The 18136-nt window shown below is 37.9% G+C and overlaps 1 protein-coding gene across 3 annotated transcripts in view; it reads right to left on the reverse strand.

Moving 5' to 3' along the window:
* The window catches only part of LOC150086985 (peptidyl-glycine alpha-amidating monooxygenase B-like), a 627331-nt gene that overhangs the window by 213807 nt on the left and 395388 nt on the right, over positions 1–18136 (reverse strand). For all 3 annotated transcript variants that reach the window (XM_090372880.1, XM_090372878.1, XM_090372879.1), the window contains one exon: positions 9441–9557. In XM_090372880.1, the coding sequence (XP_090229006.1) occupies positions 9441–9557 (117 nt within the window). The remainder of the gene's footprint in view (positions 1–9440; positions 9558–18136) is intronic.

The raw sequence follows: 18136 nt of genomic DNA on the forward strand, positions 1-18136 counted from the left end.
TCTCGCAAATAATCATTTACATTTTTACATTTTTATTAACAAGAAATAAATAACCATTCACAGTACATGGTTAATGTTTATCTCCTAAGCACCTCAGATCACAATGGTCTCTTCAGCAATGAAGCCTTTCACAACCTCACGTCATTTGGCATTATAACCATGTGAAATTGGATGATCTGCAAAGATTTCTATCCTTCTCTTTCCTCGATTGGATTATTGTTTTAAATTTTATTATCCCAATGTTTGTTCAGATTAATCCAATAAAATTATTTTTGGAGGAATGAAATCTTTTATTCCTCATTCCACCTTAAAATTTCATCCTTTATCTAAATCTTGGTTTTCAAATAAATGTGCTAAATTGTTCAACATAAGGATATTGCATATTACAACTGAGTTGATACAAATTTCCAGGTGAATTTTCTGCCTACACTAAAGCTTGCAACAGTTAAAAATCGGGTAAATAATCAATCCAAACTTGATTTTTAACAGGCTAAGAGTAGAAAACCTGCTTTTATAAAAATGGTAGTCAAGCATTCTGGTCTCTTGTCAAAGCTATCAACCACAACTTTCCATATTACTGAGAGGGCGTCGCTGCAGTAAGTGGTTTCTTGATTGAAATTGTTGATTTGACACTGTTTTTTCACTTTTTTAATGTGAAAAAATTTTTTGTTTGGTAAGTTTTGTCATATATATTGTTCTTCTGTTTCTACTACTACTATTACTGCGTGGCATCTTGCGGTTAATAATTAATGATGGTGAGAATATCATTTTTCAGAACTCAAATGTGGTGCGTATGGGCTTGGCAAACACAGGGTCCTGAGCTGGACACCATCATTCTTCTCTTTCTTGCTTTCTTGGTGATTCCCTTCTACTTCTCTCTCTCACTCAGGGTAACATGGGATTTTTTTTTTTTGCTGGTGCAGCATAAGCCTCAGGCTTCCTTGCACCTTATGGCTAATAATAATTATAATAACAATAATAATAATCTATCTATATCCCTACCTCTGTTAAAACCTGATGGTACTATTGCATTCTACTTTTGTTCTGTACTGATAATCTTGGAAAATCACCTCCTGTCCTACCCAGTATATATCACTCGGCATCTCCTGTGATCTTCTGAAAAAGGTATGTTGGAAGAATTCTGAATAGTCTAGATGCCAAGAAAGATCAAGATCTGATGACACTTTGCCATTTTTTCTAAAAACCTATCCTTGTGAGCTTGCTTCTATTTTGTGTCACCTTTTTACACTTTAGCATTAGCATTAGTAGAGGCATTTGATGCAAGAAAGCAAGTTTATGCAGCATCAGCCAAAAAAAAAAAAAAAAAAAAAAACCCACTTCACCCCTCTGTTCGTTCAAAATACCTGTCCAGCTGAGCCTTAAACTTATTTAGGCTATCAACCTCCACTACAAGGGATGGAAGTCTGTTCCACCAACCAACCACCCGCTGGCTAAAGGCAAATTTCTGCACGTCTATCCTTCATCTGTCTTTCCTCAATTTGAATTTATGCCCTCTCAGGTGATTATTCTGAGCTAGAGGAAGAATCCCATCAGCATTGAGCATGCTCAAACCATTCAAGGCTTTATACACCTCTATCAGATCACCTCGCTGGTACCTAGTCTCCAGACACTGTAATTTGCAAAACTTAAGCCTTTCTTCGTATGAGCACCCCTTTGTTCCATTCACTAATCTTGTTGCCCTTCTCTGTACTCGTTCCAGCAGCTCTACATCCTTCTTGAAATGAGGCCTCCAGGCCTGTATACAGTACTCTAGGTGTGGTCTGACCATTGCCTTATACAAGGGAATAATCACCTCCTTATCCCTGCTAGAAAAATTCCTATATATCATTGACAATACACCATGAGCTACTCTTGCAGCCCATCTGCACTGCTCAGAGAACTTCATATCTGCCTGCACAACCAGCCCCAGGTCCCTTTCATTCTCTACCACTGTCAGTGTAGTACCACAGAGTTGATACGTTGCTCTGGGGTTGCTGTTTCCCATATGTAGTACTTTACATTTATCAATGTTAAACTTCATATGCCACCGCTCAGCCCATCTGCTCAACCTTTCCAGATCCTGTTGCAGCAGCATAGTGTCAGTAGTGTCCTTGGCAACCCTGCCAACCTTCGTATCGTCTGCAAACTTGGACATTAAGCTTGATATACCATCATCAATATCATTTATAAATACAGAGAACAATAAAGGACCCAATACTGAACCCTGAGGGACTCCACTAATAACATTAGTCCACGATGAGCAGTGTTCATTGATTACCACTCTCTGTCTTCTCCCCCTCAACCACCCCTTTATCCATAGCAGCAATTTGCCTCCAATGTCACACTGCTCCAATTTGTGTAGCAGTCTTCCATGTGCAACAGTATCAAAAGCCTTTCTAAGATCCAAGTATATAATATCAAAGCTATTCCCTGCATCCAGTTCTTTTGTGACTGCATCATAGTATCCAATCAAATTGGTCAGGCAAGACTTCCCCTTAACAAAGCCATGCTGTGTCCGAGCTATAACTGAAGTCTTGTCTAAATGATCCTGCAGTGCTTCTTTAACCAGTGCCTCCATTAATTTTCCTGGAACAGAAGTTAAGCTCACAGGTCTATAATTACTTGTGTCAGCCTTTGATCCTCCTTTGTGAATTGGGGTCACATTTGCACATTTCCAGTCTATGGGTACCTCCCCTGAGTCCAAGGAAGCTCTCATAATTATGGCTAAGGGTTTGCTTACTTCCTTTGCTGCCTCCTTTAATATAACTGTATAGATCCCATCCACCTAGGGTGCCTTTCTTGTGTTTATCTTCAACAGTTTCTCCTCCACTTTACTCCCAGTTATTTCAAGATTCTGTAGCTTACTGCTAGAGTTGAATACACCTCTGGCATTCCCCTTGCTGAATAACTCCTCATTTGTGAATGTCGATGCAAAATATTCATTTAGTTTGTTAGCTACCTGAGCAGGATCATCAACAGTTGACCCATCAATATCAAGTGGACCAATCTGATTCATCCCCTTCCTTCTAGAGTTTACATAAGTAAAGAACTCTTTGCTGTTTTTCTTTGCATCCCTTGCCAAAGATTTCTCGTAATCTGCCTTCGCCTGCCTAACCTCCTTTGTAACTTGGTTGCATATCAACTTGTATCTATCATAGGCTTCTGTGTCATGTGTTAATTTGTAAGTATCCCATGCATTTTTCTTCTCTGCCATATGCCTCATTAGTTCATATGACATCCATTTTGGCCTAAACCTTGAACAATATTTCTTAGTTGGTATGTAAAGCCTAGTAGCTTCCAAGATAAGTTCTTTGAATGCTTCCCATTTTGAATTTGCTGTTGGTAACATCATCAGTTGGTCCCACTGTATAGAATTTAAATACTGTCTCAGTCCATCGTAGTCGCCTTTACGGAAGCAATAACCCTTCCCTTTACCCCTAATGGTAGTTACCTCTTTGAGTAAATCCCACTTCAGCACACTGTGATCACTGCCACCTAGTGGTTCATTTATCTGCAGATTCTTAATGCATGAAGAATCACTGCTGATAATCAAATCAAGAGTATTACTCCCTCTAGTTGCCTCCCGAACATGCTGATGTAGAAAACAATCATCCAATAAATCCACAAAAGCCCTGCTAGTGTGTGAATGACCAGCCCCCAAATTCCAATCAATATCTGGGAAATTAAAATCTCCATTATAAGACTCTCTGATTTACTGGCCCACTCGTATTTTCCCAGTACAGTTTCTTATTATACTCATCAGAGTCATTAGGCCTATAACACACTCCTACTCTTAATTTATGTCACACCAAACTGACTCAACACTGCACTGTCCAGCGATGTCGACTGGCTTCACTTCCTTGGTTTTTATGTGTTTCTTAACTAATAGCATAACCCCTCCCCCCCCTTCCTATCCTGTCTATCCTTTCTGTAGACGTTGTACTCCCCAAATTGCAGTTCTGCATCCCTTATATCTGTGTGACACCACGTCTCTGATATCCCAACAATATCTGCCTTTGATGTTTTGAGCAATACCTCAAATTCATCAAATTTATTTACTAAACTCCTAGAATTGGTGTGCACGCAAGTATACCTGCACCTGTTTTTATTCTTAGCTACCCTAACACAACCCATGTGTTTACTTGTACCGCAATGGCTCCAAGCAGTCTCTGAAATATCATGCATCTTGTTTTTCAGGCTTCTGCTCATTCTAATAGAAGCAGTGCAAGAATCTCTTTCACCTCTGCCAGTGGCTACTGTCAATCTATTGGTCTTTGTCTCCCCCCAAGCTAGCAGTTTTCCGACCCACCTAACAGTGCCTCGATAGCATCAGCAAATATTCTTGCACCCTTTCTATTTAAGTGTATCCTATCCCTGTAGAAGCAATCTCTCCTGTTAACAAGTACAGTCCAGGCTGAAAAAAATTCTACCCCTTGAGCCTTGCACAATCTTTCCAGGGCTGAATTGATCGACAAGGCTCTCATCATATATTCACTCCTATCGTGTCTGGGCAGAATTGCAGACACTTTCAAATTCAACCCTAATTCTCGGCATTTGTTCAACAGTGACCTGTACTTGTTAAGTAATTCTGCTGGTCTCCTACTCTTAATATCATTAGTGCCAACGTGTACAACTATATCACCTTTTGTGCCCTTAAAAGATGATATTCGCTCTACAACGTCATCAACCTTTTCCCCTGGCAGACATACCCTGGTCCTGTTCCACCTATCCATTTTACAAAGCATGGTCCCCGTTTTCCCTGACAATAGAGTCACCAACAACTACTAGTTCCTTCTGGACCAGCGCATTCTGCCTTGGGGGTTGCCTCTGTGTCACATGATGCCCAAGTGCAAGCTCTGGCATTGATGTGGGCAGCTGACAGCTTGATGGGCCCCTCAATTTAGTTTCTTCGAGGGCATCCACCCTGTTCTTCAAGCTCTCATATAGGCCCACAAGAACGCTGAGTTGTTGCCTGATATCGATACCCTCCTTGCATCGTGCACACACAAAGACATCCCCCATGGCAGTATCATGTCCCGTACCCGATTGCTCTGCAAACATCAAGCAAACAGTGCATTTTATAAGGCTGTGAGTCAGAGGACAACTGCCCCCCCCCTCAGTTTTGCTCTGAGCCACAGCACTTCCATTAGCTTGAGCCTTTTGCTTTGCTGCTCTGGTCTGAGTCATGATTCTATTAATTTATTAATTAATTATAATTAATTATGTTATGTTATTAATTATGTTAAATATAATTAATTATATTACGTTTGTAATCTAAGTCGTTATATGTATTTATTTAAAAGTACAATTTAACTGCTAACGAAGTTCAACTAACGCTATCTAGTACGGTATATAACTATCGTATCACAAAGGCGGGAAAGTTACGAACGGTAAATTTACGGACACTTAAGTATTAATTAACTTTCAAATCTCGCTGTCTCAATTCAGAATAAACTAATGATCCTTACTAGGTCTATAAGCTACTTACAGAAATAATTCGATGTAAAAAATATTCAATCAAGCGGCTAAATATGGCTAAAGAACTTCTCGTTCAGCGGAGTTGCAAACATGTGGATACCCTTACCGATACTTTTATGCAATTACAAGGCCGAGTAAAGAATAAATACACCAAAATAATCAGAAAATCACAAAATAATGTTATACTACTAAATTTAAATCAAAAGTTTTAGAAAAACAATAATTTCAAATCAATAAATAAGAAAAATCCACTTAGCGGCTTTGAACACGACCGTCTCCTAGTAGCCTCGTCAGCAGTACCAAAGTACTTTCTTATTTCACTGGTGTGTTTCCTTCTGCTTGGACATTTGCTCATATCCAGGCAGTAAAAAGAGTGACAAATCCTATGGATTTGTAGTTACCTCTACTCTTTGTAAAATAATGGAGAGATCCATCAAATACTAACTCTTTATCTCAAAACCTTCCATCAATGATCACCAGTATGGATTCTGCCAGTGTCAATTCACTGGTGATATTGGCTTATGTTACTCACCTTTGGACAAATTCAATGGTAAAATGTAATGAAACTCAAGCAGTTGTTCATGACATTTCTAAGGATTTAAATTTTTTTTTAGGAAAAAGGGTCTTTTACACAAGGGCCCACCTTACAGATTGCCAACTGTATTTTTTTGCAGTTGGATAGCCATCTCACTGGTTGCTCACTAGCTGATGGTAGAAGGCTCTGTCTTCTAACTTTTCAACTAATGGTGGTAACTACCCAAATTTCATTCCTTTCTCCCACTCTTTACCTCTTGTACTCTTGGACCTTCTTCCACTGACTAGAAACACTAACTCAACAGTTTTGCTGATGATAGCTCCCTGCATTCCACCTTCATTCCACCTTCCAGTTTGAGAAACCTTGTCCTGTACAAATAGCTTCAACCTTCTCAAATATCTGCCACCAATTTCTTATATGCTGATCTCCAGGCTTTTTTATGAGGGGAAAGATAACTTAGTAATCAAAATCCTTCTAAAGAACATAGAAAATACTGTTCCTCAGCATTAAAAAAAAAACTGGGTTTTCATTTTCATTGTCAGCATTCCTTTTCTTCTAAACAGCTACTCACTGTGTACAAATCTCAAACCTGCTCTTCTATGAAATATTCTTCCCACATCTGGGGTGGTGCTCTCAAAACTTTTCCCAAGCTTCTAGACTCCATTCTAAAAAGGGCAATTACGGTTAATCAATGACCTGTCTCTTACAAAGCTCTCTCTCTCTCTCTACTCTCATTCTCACAGACATTCAGTTTCTACTGCATGCTCTTTTCTATATATACTTCCCTGGGCACTATACTTCTGAAGTGGCATCTGTAATTCCCCTACTCTCTTTCGAATCAGTCCAAACACATGCTGCAACCAGTTAGCATCTATTTACTGTGCAACTCCACACTTATGGATGGTAAAAGGATGCTGACTGGTTGCGATATGTGATGAGACTGGTTCGGAAGAGAAAAGGGAGGGGAGGATTATAGAAGCCAATTCAGAAGAACAGTGCCCATGGAAGTAACTACAGAAAAGGTATGCCCCAGAAATAGAATGACTATGAGATAGAGAGTAGAAAGACTTTGTAAGTGATGGTCATTAATTTTTTCTCTTATGCATTTAATCCTTCAACTTTTGTTTTCTGGAACAACTTTACTTCATATGTATTTCCCAGAAATTCTAGTCTAATATCAGTCTAATGTTGAAGGTGAGAACCTTCAACCCCTGCACAATAAGAGTAGTAGTAGTAGTAGTGCAGGTTCTAATACCTTTTGCATTTAGCGGTTTCATAAAAAAAATCCATTTCACAATGTAATGTATTATGTGAAGTGCCTCCGTAGCCAGGTAGGCAGGAGCAGTAGTGCGTAGCACACGCTTCTTGATTAGCCCGAGGTTCGAACTTTCAACCTCTGCACAATAAGAGTAGTAGTAGTAGTAGTATAGGTTCCAATACCTTTTGAATTTAGTGGTTTCAAAAAAAAAAAAAATCCATTTCACAATGTAATGTATTATGTGAGGCGTCTCCGTAGCCAGGTGGGCAGGAGCAGTAGTGCGTAGCACACGCTTCTTGATTAGACCGGGGTTCGAGCCCGTGACCACCAAATATGGAGGATGCGGAAGGTCAGGGAATGACAACTGCATATCCCCAGCCCGGATAAAGGGTGAGGGTTGGCGTCAGGAAGGGCATCCAGCCGCAAAAATTTCATGCCAAAACAATAAAAAAAAAAAAAAAAAAAACGCTGACCCCATATATCATGGGAAAAAGCGAGTACAAAAAAAAAAAAAAAAAAAAGTAATGTATTATGTCAATTCAAGTTATGTTATGAATCAATCTGCACACTGTGGATGCTGAAAAACCTATTCTTCCCACCTGGAATTGGCTCATTACAGTCTAAATGAATAAGCCTTTTCAAGAATCTTTGACTCACTGATGGGATTTATACACACATTTCCAAACCTTTTTTTTTTTTTTTTTTTTGAGGAAAACCCCCAAACTTACTACTTAGTACCATGTGTGGGCTGAAGGTTGAGAAAATAAAAGAAGATACTTGTTGATATTAGACATGATTTCTATAGATTTTAATTTTCAGGAAGGAAGGATGTTCTAGAAGACAGAAGTTGAAGGAATAAATGAGGAAGAAGAAAGGTTGGTTCTGTGAGTTTGAAGCTGGTTAGTAAAAGGATTCTAACTGGTTGTGGCAGGTGTCCAGAATTTGGAAGAGAGGGGGGAATATAGAAGCCAATTCAGAAAAACTGTCTGTGGAAGTATCTATAAAAAAACAATGTTTCTACTGCATGCCTTTTTTTTTTTTTTAAATGTGACAGAGAGCGGAAAGACTTTGTAAGAGATGGGTTATTAATTAACCTAAAGAGGGCATTTATATCCTCTTTTGAATGGATTCTAGAGGCCTGAAGGAGGTTATGGAGCACCACCTCAAACATGGCATCAATATTGGTAGGGAAGACTTAAGATTTGTACACAGTGATTAGCTATTTAGAAGAAAAGTAATGCCAAGAGCAAAAGAGAAAGACCAGTTTTTTAGAATTTGCTCAGAGTATATCACAAATATTGCAGAGGAAGCAATATTTTTGATGTGCTTATGCCAAGAGAGATTAGAAGTAAGGGTGATCCCTAATAGAGATATAGGATCTTGTCATTAAAGATAAGCATAAGAAACCTTTTTGTGAGAGATATATGATAGGACTGAAATTAATTAAGTTGCCACTGTCTCACTGGAAAATTAACTGGAGATCAGCATTTAACTGGTAGTGGATATTTGAGAAGTTGGAGCTGTTTGTGCAGGACAAGGTTTCTCAAACTGGAAGGTGGAATGCAATATGCTATTCCAGAAAAACTATGGATAAGACTGGTCAGAAAAGATATATTTTATGATCCCCCCCCCCAACTTGATTTACAGCCTTGATCCTGTACACTAAGATGGTATCTGCCATTGCCACATGCTGTTGCATTTATACTGAAATATTCAATCATAGCATTATATTTGTAACTATTTCCTACTGTTCTGCTACAGTTTAAAAACTAATGTAGTCTTCATATGCTTTTATTTCAGTTCTTACTGAGTTATTTATATTACGGATTTTTTTTCTAACCAGATCAGTTTTTTTTTTTTATTTTTTTAACTATGCCAAAAATGACAACATGGCAAATAAATATCTCAGGTTGCTCACTGAGCTGATCTTCATTCTGAGATTATTTATTTTCAGAACTGAAGGATTAAAAAAAATTATCATTTTTGAATTTGGACAAATATATTACAAAAGTGTTCATTAATTAGTATTAATGGATGCTGCTGTTCACATAACAAAATAGTAGAACTGCAACTATTGAGAACTCATTTTACTTTCAATGAAAATTAGGAAGATTGATTACCACAGAGGATCTTTTTCCTAGAGTAATTTTTTTTAAATACTATACTTACAAATTACTTCCCCATTTCTGTATGACAAGACCTGTAGTTGAGTCTAGAACTATCACTGGATGGGCAGATATTGGACCTTGATTACTTAATCTATATTTGTTATCTGGACCAAAAGACCTGAAATGTTTGTTAAAATATGAGATACTATACAAGTGTCATATTTTCTAAAAATTTTTGATAATCTACAAATATCCATCTATAAAATTATATCCTAAAATATTATATATTAAAGTATTTTTTTAAAACAAAAAGTTATGAGAAATAGTGTTTTAAATATATAAATTCAATTACAGCCACAAAAAAAAAAAAAAAAAAAAAAGAAAAAAAAAAGGAAATTTTTTTTTTTTTTTTTGCATGAAAGGTTTACAAAAATCTGGAAAAAACAAACATGTTGACATAATAAAAATGAAAGTAATCAACATAAAAGAAACTAATGTAATGGGTCAAATTCACAAATAATTCAATTTTATTTTTGGTTTGAGCATCTACTGAATTTCTTGTTAAAGGTGTCAACACCATAGGCAATGAAGTGACAATTCATTTTAATTCTTTTACATTTCACTGTAATGAGAAGTGACATTAAGAGTTTGGAAGGAATTCACCAAGATACTGTATCCCAGATATTTACAGAAGCCAACAATCCCTTTTGTTGTTGTTGTTGTCATTATTATTGTTGGGAGTTTATTGGACCATTATAGCAGTCATGGCCATAATATGCCTATTACAGCTCTTATAAAATACATGTCTCCTACAAGGAGAATAAAGAGATATTAATTTATCCTCTTTAGGAAAGTAAAAAAACTCACCAATGCTGAAATTTTAACCAATCAGATACTACGTAATTAGGTGCCAAACTGAATTGCTTTTCACAGTTCATGCAGTGCAGTGGATCATCTCTAGTAGCTATGCATAAGGTGTCTAATATGAACAAGAATTATTCCTCTTTTCTTTTTGGTTGTGAGTTAAATATTTACTGTTTAGGTTCATCTTTGACTTTAAAAATTTTAATCTATTATTGGACTGACATGTAAAAGCTATTTTAATGTCAGTATATGGAATTTGAAGAAAGACAAGATAAGATTAACAGTATTTGTGGCATTATAATCTGTGCATTTATTTCCTAGAATTTCTGCATGACTAGGGATCCAACAAAATCAAACTGGCTGATTAATAATATGAAGCTGCATTAGCATTAGTAGTGGTAAATGATGCAAGAAAGTAAGCTTATACAGCATCAGCAAAAAAACAAGAGAAAAAAAAAAGGCACTTCCCATTTCACCTATTCATTCCCTCCAATAGTTTGTCTAGTTCTTCTTTAAATTTATTTAAGCAAGATATCAATGCATTAATGAGCTTCACATTTTTTTGCAACATAAGATGAGCAAAAAAGCAAGCACACTGAAGGGCATGTACACACTTAATAAGCCTCTATATATATATGGTCTGTGAAAGCAAGAGTTTATCTATGTCTCTAAGGATAGAAATAAAACAAAGTTCCTCAATTTACCTAAATTCCAGTGGGAGTTATTGGGAAAAGTTAGAACCTGGCAGAATCACAGCTGCACCACCTTTCTGTTTTAGAATAATTCATATTTTGGCAATAGTATGAAAAATTAGAAGAAAGGGCTACATCTAACTGTTTGATATTTTTATTCCACAATTGAAAGAAATCATCAAAGTATACGAGATGTGTTTGAAGTGGAGAGGATGTGTCAGCTACTGGACATATTTATTGAAATTGAGGCCCATGCGCACACAATCATATTTGAGTTGAATGCCACTTACTTTGGGAGGCTTCTTATTTTTGAAGAATAATTGGGTAGTGTGAAGATATAGAAAGGGTTCAAAGGCTTCTGTGAGTGCAAAAGGCTCTTACTCATTTTTCCTTTTTCCTTTTTTTTTTTTTCCCAGTGCACAGAGTGAGTACTGCTTTGCATGCTTACCTGATGCTGTTGCCGTACAAAAATAACACCACTCTGCATGGTTTTCAATGCTATTTTTAACTTAGTTTTTTTATGCTGATTTCAGAAATATTACTTGTTTTTTTCCATCACATACCATTTTTGAACAAATAACATAAGTTGATGCCACGAGTGGCATTATTGAATGTATTAAGTTAGGAGTAAATGCTGGGAATTTGTAAAATAAATCTTCACATGTTGACAATACTGCCTTCAGTCATTTGTTTCTTGACCTTTACAGCATTCATTTTTGAGATTATAGTGTCAAACTTGTGCAGAAAAGTGAGTAAAATTCTTCGTGAAAGTGTTTGAACAATCCAAATTTATATTGTAAAAATTATAATATTAATATTGTTATGTTATGTACTCCTCAAGCAAAAGACAAGATATTACAAAATTAAAAAAAAATGTGTCTCATGCTTAAATTTGGAGTCAAACTCTGTGACCAAGATAAACAATGGCCTCCACATAAAGTTTGAAGAACCTGTGTAGAAGCATTGAGATTGTGGAAAAATAGTAAAAAGAAAGCTATACCATTTGCAGTTCCTCATGATTTGCCACAAACCTAAAAACTACTGTGATGACTATTACTTTTGCTTAGTTAACGAAGAAGGCAATTGTCTATTCTAATATTCCATCAGATATTAGACGGGATTACCAAGGTGTTCTGTTGGTGGATTTATTGCCAAAGGGAGGAACAATCAATGTACAGCTTTAATGTGCAACATTGGAAAAACTGAAAGCCGATATTCGTTGCAAATGACCAGGGCTCCTGATAAGTGGCGTGATTTTGTTGCACAGCAATGCAACTTCACACACAGCCCACACCAATCACGAGCAGTTGCGCCGTAATCATTGGAAAATTCTGTCACATGCCCCCTACAGCCCAGACTTAGTGCCTTCAGACTTCTATTTGTTTGGCCCTCTGAAAAAGCACATTTCAGGAAAGTCACAGATGAGGAAGTTCATCAGGCGGTGCTATGTTGGTTACTGCATGTGGGCATGGACTTCTTCAGTACTGGTATTGATAAACTAATCCATCGTTGGGACAAGTGCATCAATAAAACTGGAGACTTTGTGGAGAAGTAGTGCATGTTCGCTTATTTCCTGGTGTGTAATTTCAACTTCATATTATTAAACATCATTGAGAGAAAAAAATGTGTTACCTTATTTACGGAAACCCCTCGTTTATATAGGCGGGGCTCGATTAACACGATTAATTCGTCACGCGAGTGCATCGTGCAAAACGGAAACGCGTTAATCAAATATAATAACCAATAGGAAAAATTATAATTGGTCCTTGACCTTCTGGAATGTCCATAAAGAATTTTAAAAATACCTTTTAAATAACTTTTTAACTGTATATAATGTAAAAGATAATGAAAATAATTATGGAATTAAATGTTTATTGCATAAAACAGCGGTTCTTAAACTGTGCGCCGCGGAATATTTTAAATTTTCGAGGGAAACACAGCGATACTCGACATCTGTCGGACACTGCGCGAACTACTAGCTAGAGGTAGTTCACAGTTTCAGCATTTCTTATTAAGTTGTTTGGACATAACTACTAAATGAAACTGTTAGGTATTTCTTTTGGTCTGGTGCACCTTTAAAAAATTACTGAGACATTAAAGGCGCTGTGAACCGAGAAACTTTGGGAACCTCTGACATAAAATACAGAATGAAGAAATTACTGTTGCGGAAATATTTGAACAGTGTTGACTTTCTCTTTTCATCAATCAATTTCCGATAGCCGACAACAATCTTTTCTGGGCCCTGGCAAAATAAATATCGCACAGAGCATCAAATCTTTTGTTTGAGGTTCTATTGACACGAAAGATTTCATCTAATTCTTTTACCGTTATCTCCTTCGGGGTAACATTTTCATCTGGCTCATTTAAAAATTTGAATTTTTAAATGCAAGTCTGCATTGACTTTATTAGCAGGAGACAAACACGTCTTCTTCCGACGGTTGACGGAACACACCGAGATGGGCAGCAGGCAAATGTTTGTTTATTGACTGTACGACTCGCAGTAAGCTTAACGCGCGATTCAAATCTTTTTCAAATCTATCGCATAAAAAAAAAGATTGCGTTAACTGGAAATTTGCAACGTGTAAAGTGGTATCATTTTTCAAATAGCATTAACTGAATATCGCATTAATCGAACTAGCGTTATGCGAGGCCTAGCTGTATATATATTTCAGTATCGACTATTATCTCCAACTGAGTTATATGTGTTAATTTATAATGTTATGTTTGTAAAATGTAAGGCGTTATATGTATTTAGTTAAAAAATTAAGTTGTAATATCTAAGTAGTTATAATAGATAATAAATTTAACTATCCACTGCCACCCACGTGGTTCGAACTCTCCACTAGCTATCTATGCCAAATCACCAATTCTAAGAGCTTTATGACTATTACTGTCCTACATTACAATCTACGTGACAAGTTAAATTATTAAATCACGTAAGTAGTGCTATAATTTATGATTTATAATCCTCTGCTGATACTGATTATGTTATTGTTATTTGGTTTTTAGGAGCATTAGCGACTAAGGCCATATTGCTTCGGGAATATGCGGTGGTCATTCCCTGACCTTTCCGCATCCTCCGTATTTGGTGGTGATGGGCTTGAACCCCGGTCTAATCAAGAAAGCGTGTGCTATGCACTGCTGCTCCTTCCCACCTGGCTACGGAGGCGCGATACTGATTATACTGCTACAAAGACCCCAGGGGCTCACATCTGGTGAGTATGGGCTTGGCACACCCAGGGTCCTGAGCTGGATATCATCATTCTTCTTTTTCTTGGTGATTCCCTTCTGTTCTCTCTCTCTTGGGGTAATTCAGAAATTTTTTTTTTTTTTTTTTGGCTGGTGCAGCATAAGCCTCAGGCTTCCTTGCACCATATATGGCTAATGATAATAATAATAAGTTACGTAGAAACTACCAGTATTGTCTGTATCGATACGAAAACAATGGTGGCAGATTTGAATGCTACTATTGATACAATGCTGGCAGAAATGAACTGTGGAACTGTGGCCTTTACAATTTCATCTTCTGCATGTAAATCTGGGGTGCCTCCGTAGCCAGGTGGGAAGGAGCAGCAGTGCGTAGCACACGCTTCTTGATTAGACCGGGGTTCGAGCCCATCACCACCAAATATGAAGATTGCGGAAAGGTCAGGGAATGACCACCGCATATCCTGGAGCAATATGGCCTTAGTTGCTAATGCTCCTAAAAACCAAATAACAAACAAACAGCATGTAAATCTAGGATTGGCTCATCCTGTAGGGTACCAGTATCAATATCCATATTTGCTGAGTATGGTGGTCTAAATTGTTTGGTGGTGATCCTTCAAATTTTGCAGTTTCTGGCAGAGTATCAGAAGCAGTTGGTGGGACTGTTAGAGGAGTATTGCTAGCACAAGTTACTTTATATTGTTCTGTAGGTGACTATTGTGGGAATTATAGTACTGATCGAGGCCAATCAGAAATTGAGATGGATAGTGGTACTGTTACTGCCGTTTGTGTTGCCGCTGACTGGTATTTTTTGGTCACTGCAGCATACATAATTTTTGGCATGTTGAGCATAACTTGCTTCCTAATGTTGAGCATAACTTGCTTCCTTTTGTTCGACTTTGTACTTCTGGATCTTTTTTGCCTACTCTCCAGAGCTTGCAATTTTTTGAATATGCTGGATGCTGGCCTTTACAGTTTGGGCATTGTAGCGTTTCTGCAGTGCAGTCAGTTTGTGTATGAGCTTTGGAACTGCAATTCGGGCAGACAGTGTCCCCTTGGCATACTGTTTGCAAGTGTCCAAATTTTGACACTTTAAACATCTGACTGGGTTGGGAATGTATGGATGTACTAGGCAATTAAGGTATCCGGCTTTTGCACATGATGGGAAAGTTGGTGTGTCGAATTTTAGAATAATGTTTATATTTGAATTTGATTTGGATTTTATTGGCGCATTAGCAACTAAGGCTATAATGCAACAAATCCAGGTCATATATAAAAAGTTAAACATTCAGTGACTTAATTAGTTAGGCCACCATGTCGAGATATAACATAGATATAAAAGGTATAAAAGTAAAAAATATACCAAAGAAGAAATAACAATACAATTTAAATTTTAAATACGAGTAAAAACATTTACTGATTTTAAATAGCTAAAAACTGCAGACACATTTTCATTGTCGGTTAAAATCTGACTGATTTTATCCGCAGATGACTAAAATCGGTAAGAAAAATATCACGTTCGTGTCTAAAACGTGGACACTCGGTTAAAATGTGACGTATACTTAAATAGGTGTCACAGTTCTCACACGCCGACCGGGCTAGCCGAGTGGGTAAAGTACCTGCCCGGCAACCCAAAGGTCGCGGGTTCGATTCCCGCCTCGGGCTTGGATCAAAGCACTGCAAAAACCTTGGGAGGTGCAATATGGCCACAGAAGCCGATGCGCCAACAACTACCAAATCAAAAAAAATCAATCAAAAAAGTTCTCACACATAGGAGAGTCATCTGCCCTCAGCAGGAATGCATGTGTAAGGTGACTATGTCCTATGCAGAGGCGAGCTAAAACAACTTCCTCTCTGCGATTCCTGCACAGACTAGACTGCCAATGTCAGATTACAGGCTTTATCTGATAGAGCTTGTTTGTGACTTGCTCATGCCAAGATTGTTGCCATTGGGACAGTAATTTAGCATGTATTAGCTGCCTGTAGTCTGTATAGGGGACTTACAGGCAATAAGTGTTGTGGGGTTCTGGTGACCTGGTCGCAGCATCTGCCAGTTCATTTCCCCCCAATCCCAATGTGGCTTAGAATCCAGCAGAAACGAATATCGAAAGAAAACTCAGACAGAGAGTTTAGCATCATATAGGCCTAATGACTCTGATGAGTATAATAAGAAACTGTACGGGGAAATAGAGTGGGCAAGTAAATCAGAGAATCCTATAATGGGGGATTTTAATTTCCCAGATATTGACTGGAATTTGGGGGCTTGTCACTCACACACTAGCAAGACTTTTGTGGATTTATTGGATGATTGTTTTCTACATCAGCATGTTCGGGAGGCAAATAGAGGGAGTAATACTCTTGATTTGATTAACAGCAGTGATTCTTCATGCATTAAGAATCTGCAGATAGAGGTCCCACTAGGTGGCAGTGATCACAGTGTGCTGAAGTGGGATTTACTCAAAGAGGTAACGACCATTAGGGGTAAAGGGAAGGGTTATTGCTTTCGTAAAGGCGACTACGATGGACTGAGACAGTATTTAAATTCTATACAGTGGGACCAACTGATGATGTTACCAATAGCAAATTCAAAATGGGAAGCATTCAAAGAACTTATCTTGGAAGCACATACCAACTAAGAAATATTGTTCAAGGTTTAGGCCAAAATGGATGTCAGATGAACTAATGAGACATACGGCAGAGAAGAAAAATGCATGGGATACATCGAATTAACAAGTGACACAGAAGCCTATGATAGATACAAGTTGATCTGTAACCAAGTTACAAAGGATGTTAGGCAGGCGAAGGCAGATTACGAGAAATCTTTGGCAAGGGATGCAAAGAAAAACAGCAAAGAGTTCTTTACATATGTAAACTCTAGAAGGAAGGATATGAATCAGATTGGTCCACTTGATATCGATGGGTCAACTGTTGATGATCCTGCTCAGGTAGCTAACAAACTGAATGAATATTTTGCATCGACATTCACACATGAGGAGTCATTCAGCGAGGGGAATGCCAGAGGTGTATTCAACTCTGGCAGTAAGCTAGAGAATCTTGTAATAACTGAGAGTAAAGTGGAGGAGAAATTGTTGAAGATAAATACAAGAAAGGCACCTGGGGTGAATGGGATCTATCCAGTTATATTAAAGGAGGCAGCAAAGGAAGTAAGCAAACCCTTAGCCATAATTATGAGAGCTTCCTTGGACTCAGGGGAAGTACCCATGGACTGGAGATGTGCAAATGTAACCCCATTTCACAAAGGAGGATCAAAGGCTGACACAAGTAATTATAGACTTGTGAGTTTAACTTCTGTTCCAGGAAAATTAATGGAGGCACTGGTTAAAGAAGCACTGCAGAATCATCTAGACAAGACTTCATTTATAGCTCGGACATAGCATGGTTTTGTTAAGGGGAAGTCTTGCCTGACCAATTTGATTGGATACTATGATGCAGTCACAAAAGAACTGGATGCAGGGAATAACTTTGATATTATATACTTGGATCTTAGAAAGGCTTTTGATACTGTTGCACATGGAAGACTGCTGCACAAATTGGAGCAGTGTGGCATTGGAGGCAAATTGCTGCTATGGATAAAGGGGTGGTTGAGGGGGAGAAGACAGAGAGTGGTAATCAATGGACACTGCTCATCGTGGACTAATGTTATCAGTGGAGTCCCTCAGGGTTCAGTATTGGGTCCATTATTGTTTTCTGTATTTATAAATGATATTGATGATGGTATATCAAGCTTAATGTCCAAGTTTGCAGACGATACGAAGGTTGGCAGGGTTGTCAAGGACACTACTGACACTATGCTATGCTATTGCAACAGGATCTGGAAAGGTTGAGTAGATGGGCTGAGAGGTGGCAAATGAAGTTTAACATTGAAAAATGTAAAGTACTACACATGGGAAACAGCAACCCCAGAGCAATGTATCAACTCTGACAGTGGTAGAGAATGAAAGGAACCTGGGGGTGGTTGTGCAGGCAGATATGA

The sequence above is a fragment of the Mastigoproctus giganteus genome, chromosome 4, assembly GCF_048544385.1.
Source record: "Mastigoproctus giganteus isolate SK-2022 chromosome 4, ASM4854438v1, whole genome shotgun sequence".
In the NCBI taxonomy this organism is placed as follows: Eukaryota; Metazoa; Arthropoda; class Arachnida; order Uropygi; family Thelyphonidae; genus Mastigoproctus; species Mastigoproctus giganteus.